We start from the raw sequence: 5,579 nt of genomic DNA on the forward strand, positions 1-5,579 counted from the left end.
ACAGAAGACTGGACACAATTCCGAAGAGCCGCCCAGAAGGAGAGAACAATGTCATCACTACCCGTGAGTTGAAAAGGCACAGCCTTCAATAATCTCAAGTCACACAAACCAAGAAAGAAACAGGGGAGGTTTTCTGAGTTGAAAATATGAGCATTCCTACCGTGAATGCATTACTGAGAGTTGTGGGTGTGTAGAAGAGAAACCCTGAGGCTGTGGTATCTGAGATGATTGTGGGTGTGAGCTGTGGACCCTGGACCAGTGTAACCCTCTGTGAGGGTGTGGTGGTGTCTGATGAGAGTGAACTCTCTGCTGAGATTAAGTGACTTTAGGTGGGAGGTGGATGACCCACCAGGACCGGTAGGTGTGTGAGTGAAAGGGGGTGAGTGTGCTTTGTCTTCCTGTCTGTGATGTGTGTGAGCACAGCCAGACCAGTGCATGGTCATCTTTATGTGCACAGTGAGCAGGTGTGTGTAATTCAGTGAGTGGCATGGCTCTGTGTGACTATGGGTGTGTGTGCTGGGATGTGACTGGGTATTGAAGGGAAAACATGCACGTGGCCTTCTGTGCATGTGAAGGTTCCTCCCCAGACAGCAGCACCTCTGATGAAGCACCTGTGTGTCTTTTCATGTGTGGCAATGTGGATCCCAAGTGGCTTAACTGGTGGGGATCTTGGGGATTGTGAGTTACCGAGGACTCGTTTCAGATCACTTATGAGAGTGAAATATATCATCAGTAGATGTCTCTTCCCAGTAAGAGTGAGGAAAAGGAATGCAGATTATGGGACTGATGGTTCCTCAGGTGGGGACTGCACAGAGTGATCACTGGCTTTTGCCTCCCAGGCTCAGCTTCCCTGTCCCTAGCCCAGCCTGTTCTTCCCATTGTGGAACAGGTGAGTGTGAAGATACTGATTTGCCAGGGAAGAATATTAGAGGCCGTGGTTAAAGAGACGGAATCAAGCAAAATATCCACTGTAAGCTCTGTCTGAACTGAGACTAAACTTGCTCCTCCACTCATGAAAGAACAAGCTGTCTGAATTCAGACAGCGCTTACTGTGGACATTACTCAACAAAGCAGCTGGGTTCACTGGTTCATGACTATAATCCCACCAATTTGGGAGGCAAAGATGGGAGGGTAACTTGAGGCCAGAAGTTTGAGACCGGTCTAGGCATCATAGTGATATGCTTTCTTTAAAAATCTTTAAATATCTGACTGGCAGAGTGGCAGGCACCTTTCACCCCAGCTACACAAGAGGGGGCAGATGTGTGAGCATCACTACAGTCCAGGAGTTCGATGTTTCAGTGAGCTGTGATTGCACCACTGCATATCAGCCTGGGTGACAGAGCAAGACCCTATCTCAAAAATACAGAAAAATCATCAACCACTTGCAGTCATCGTAGAAATCAATCATTCCCTCCAGTTATGTCCCTGACCCACAGGCTTCATTTGTGCAAGTACTGGGGCTGTGCTGTCAGTAATGTGTGCCGCTTCTGGGAAGGACGTCCATTGCCCTTGATAATTGTGATGCGTGTACATCCCACACACAGGGGTTTCCTGTTCTTTCGTCATTTCCCTTTCTCTTTCAACAAGTGTTGTTTCTCACTGGAGTGAATTTTTAAATTCTTCCACCCTCAAGTCTTGTTTTCATTTTCTGAGTTGAAAATAAGGCAGGTCAGTGTTTCAGGAGGACTCCCCTGTTCTGTTAGGTCACCCCTAATTGACCCTATACATGCCAGGGATTAGGGTAAAAGTTTTACCTATATTAACTCCTCTATTACTGAGAACACCCTACAAAGTAGGAATTCCTGATAGTCCTCCTTGTCCTGGGGAAACTGAGGCAGGGAGAGGTTAAGTAATAGATCTAAGATTGCACTGCTAGTATAAGGCAAAATGAGGACTGGAATCCAGGCATCCGGGCTCTTGAACAATTGCTCTTACCTATGGATCCACCATATTTTCAGGAATATGGGGCCCTGACTGTGGTAGGGTGAAAGGGGAGAGGCCTCAGAGTCTGACCTTTGATCTCTAACCTCCTGCACCATGGGAATCTTTACATAGGGGAGGTTGCACCTTACCCTTTAGCTCTCACTCACTCTCCATACCCTGGCAGGTACCATACACACTGCCTGTTTCCTTGCCTGTTGGTTCGTGCGTGATAATCACAGGGACACCGATCCTCACTTTTGTGTGAGTACTCCATGGTCCAATGGAGGGGGTGGAGGAGAGAAGGGAGAATATTTGCTAAGGGTTTAACCTTATGTGTGAGTGATGTGGAAAACTCTAGTTGGCATAATGAAGGCCTCATGCAAGTGCAGGCCCTGGAGACCTTCCAGCAACAGACATGAGACCTGTAGAAACTGCATGCGGGCCAGCCACGGAACCTAGGGGAGGAGAACACTCAGTGGGTTTGGGTTGTGGCTCTTTATTAAACGGCATAGAATTTTCAGGAAATGAACAAGTCATAGGCCCATGTCACTGACTGGCGCTCAGTTTTTTTCTGGGGATGAGGAACACAGCATCTCCCTGCCTGGGGGCATGAGGAGCTAAAGCCTCCCCACAGGGACCAGGACTGCAGTATCATCAGGGAGACTTTTTGCCCTGGGTAAAGGGGGGAAGGGATTTGTGTGTGTGGCGAGTGTGTGTCTGCACAATGGGAGGACCTGCCCAACATGCTGTGTGCTTTGACCTCAGCAAGGACCCACAGCTGGAGGTGAATTTCTACACTGGGATGGATGAGGACTCAGATATTGCTTTCCAATTCCGACTGCACTTTGGTCATCCTGCAATCATGAACAGTCGTGTGTTTGGCATATGGAGATATGAGGAGAAATGCTACTATTTACCCTTTGAAGATGGCAAACCATTTGAGCTGTGCATCCATGTGCGTCACAAAGAATACAAGGTGAGTACTTCAGGATCTTCCAGCGCTGGAGCTCTGTGGGCTCCTAGAGCAGGAGGCAGCTTTCACTGACCTGGTGCCACCAGTCCCTTGGGGCCCATCTTCCATAACTATTCCTGTTTCAGGTTTTCATCACAGCGCACCCTCTGCTTGCACTGCCATCTTCAGCTCTTTCCCAAATCTGACCAAGATCAAGGTCGGCTCACCTGCCATTTCCTCCAAAGTGGAGAATCTCCTCTGTCTTTTCCCATAGTGCTCATTTCTACTTATGCCATTTTTAAAATTTTCATTTAGCTGAATGTATACTATATACTTAAGAAAAAGGTGGTTTTAATCATTCAAAAATTATGTTTCAATTTTGGGCCCAATTCTACTCATAAGAACACCATTACTAGAGTTCTGCTCTTCTTCAGAAAGAAACTTTTTATTTTTTTATTTTTTTGAGACAGAGTCTCACTTTGTCATCCAGGTTGGAGTGCAGTGGCATGATCACAGCTCATTGCAAACTCCACCACCCAGATTCAAGCAATTCTCTTGCCTTAGTCTCCCAAGTAGCCGGAATTACAGGTGCATGCCATCACACCTCATTAACTTTTGTATTTTTAGTAGAAGAAGAGTTTCACCATGTTGGCCAGGCTTGTCTTCAACTCCCGACCTTGTGTGATTTGCTCACCTTGGCCTCCCAAAATACTGGGATTACAGGCATAAGCCACCGTGCCCAGGCTTTCAGAGGAAATCTTTTCCTATGGAAGCATATAGATATGTCTATGATTGCGTTTGTTTTTAAGCAAATCCTGGTGTAAGTTGCTCTACACATTACACTTTAGCAACTAAGTTGATTTGTTGTCAAAGAATATATCTTGAAGACATTATCAATCCATGGTGCCGCTTCAGTTTTTAAAGATTGCATAATATTGCATTAAAAAGTTTACCCAAAATTATTGAACTTGACCCTTTTTTGGGCATTAAAGTTGTTTCCAGTATTTTGCTCTCACAAATGATGCTGTATTAAGTTTTATAGTCAATCCTCTTGTCATTACTGATTTCCCAATACTTATACTGGAAGATAATTAGAAAAAAATGAAAAAAACAGCTCAAAAATGTGTAAATTTTAAATTTGAAAAATTAACACTAAGAAGGTGACTTTCTCTATAGCCTCGACATAAGGAATATATCCATAGTTTCCATACTTTTTGGCTTTCTCTAATGAGTAGGCCAAAAGATTCACATCTTATTCAGATTCAAGTGAGGGATCTTTTCCTATGCTTAAAAGTTGTTGAAGATAATATCTTATGTTTTACAAGACCTGTCCTCCTTTAACTCTCTAAGAACCCTGGGTTTCATTCTTTGCCACTAACACCTCAGATGTAGGCTACTCCAAAAAGGAACTGTGCCATCAGTAGTGAAAGGCAGTCACAGTTCATGGAACTGAAAAGTATACATTCAATGAACATGGTCTAGCACTAACCCTGTGGCAGGTCCTGTGCGAGATGCAGGGTCTCAAGTTCCTGAGACACAGTCCCTGGTGATGGGGATCTTCCAGGTTGGAAGGGAGGCCGAGTAAACGGACTGTGTGACACGGTGTATAACTTCACTAGGGGAATGAGAGAAAACATTAGAAATAAAATGAGCAACTGTCTCAAATAGGCACGAAACATAGCCTGTAAAATCACAGAAGTGTGTCTACTAGGTTCACTTGTGTAGCTAGGAGTTTTCATGGGGAAGGTTATTTGTAACTGGGCAGAGAAGAGAAAGGGCTGAAAACCTGTTTGGTGGCATACTGTCTTTCTGATGCATTTTTCCTCTTGTAGGTAATGGTAAATGGCCAACGCATTTACAACTTTGCCCATCGATTCCCGCCAGCATCTGTGAAGATGCTGCAAGTCTTGAGAGATATCTCCCTGACCAGAGTGCTTATCAGTGATTGAGGGAGATGATCAGACTCCTCATTGTTGAGGAATCCCTCTTTCTACCTGACCATGGGATTCCCAGAGCCTGCTAACAGAATAATCCCTCCTCACCCCTTCCCCTACACTTGATCATTAAAACAGCACCAAACCTCACATGATTGGTTCTTGCTTTAAGAGGGGAAAAGAGGAAGTGGTCATCCCCAAGAGGGTCCAGGACATTCTATGGGAGGCATCAGGAAATCAAAGGGGATAAACCTTCCTGTGACAAAGGGAGTGAGTGACAAGGTCCCTGGAATGTCTGAGAAGACATTAGAAACAACATTCTTCTATAGTAGGTAGTTGATGTCAGACAGTCTGAACCAAAATCCTTACCCAATGTCAGATGACTCACCGCACTGAAATGTTAAGTAGCTGTTTACAGCCACACAGGTATACCTAGTGGCTTTGGGCAGAACCTGTAACTTGAGGGAAATCATGTGGAATTCCTTAATTTTTTTCATTGTTCTCAGGATGCTTATTGTGTAGGCACATTGTGAAGTTTTCAATCTAAGTAGTAGGGAAATATTGGAGCCCAGTGTTTTCCTTAAAGAATCTCAATTATTCTTATTTCCAAATATTCAAAGATTTTTCCATTTTATGTGTGCAGAATTAAGGGGTTTCTCTTTGGAAATAAATGGTCATGGTTTTAGATCAGAGAACATGTAGATTATTATTGGAATAGACACAGTCCATGTACATGGACGCAGTGGGCAGACCCTGCTTTGCTGCTGTTC

At 44.5% G+C, this 5,579-nt stretch overlaps 1 protein-coding gene across 2 annotated transcripts; it reads left to right on the forward strand.

Annotated features, from left to right (window-relative positions):
* LOC101133420 (placental protein 13-like) lies at nucleotides 1-4,955 on the forward strand. Of its 2 annotated transcripts, none has more exons than XM_019014933.4 (4): nucleotides 1-63; nucleotides 2,108-2,184; nucleotides 2,689-2,899; nucleotides 4,708-4,955. In XM_019014933.4, exons 1-4 carry the CDS (start codon nucleotides 49-51, stop codon nucleotides 4,822-4,824), a joined length of 420 nt encoding a protein of 139 aa, XP_018870478.1. In that variant the 5' UTR covers nucleotides 1-48; the 3' UTR covers nucleotides 4,825-4,955. The 2 variants fall into 2 exon arrangements, with proteins under 2 accessions (XP_018870478.1, XP_063557978.1); XM_063701908.1 differs by lacking the exon at nucleotides 1-63 and adding an exon at nucleotides 1,420-1,527 and having other exon boundaries at nucleotides 4,708-4,824.
* Nucleotides 4,956-5,579: the final 624 nt, after the last annotated feature.

This window comes from Gorilla gorilla, chromosome 20 (assembly GCF_029281585.2).
Source record: "Gorilla gorilla gorilla isolate KB3781 chromosome 20, NHGRI_mGorGor1-v2.1_pri, whole genome shotgun sequence".
Lineage (NCBI taxonomy): Eukaryota > Metazoa > Chordata > Mammalia > Primates > Hominidae > Gorilla > Gorilla gorilla.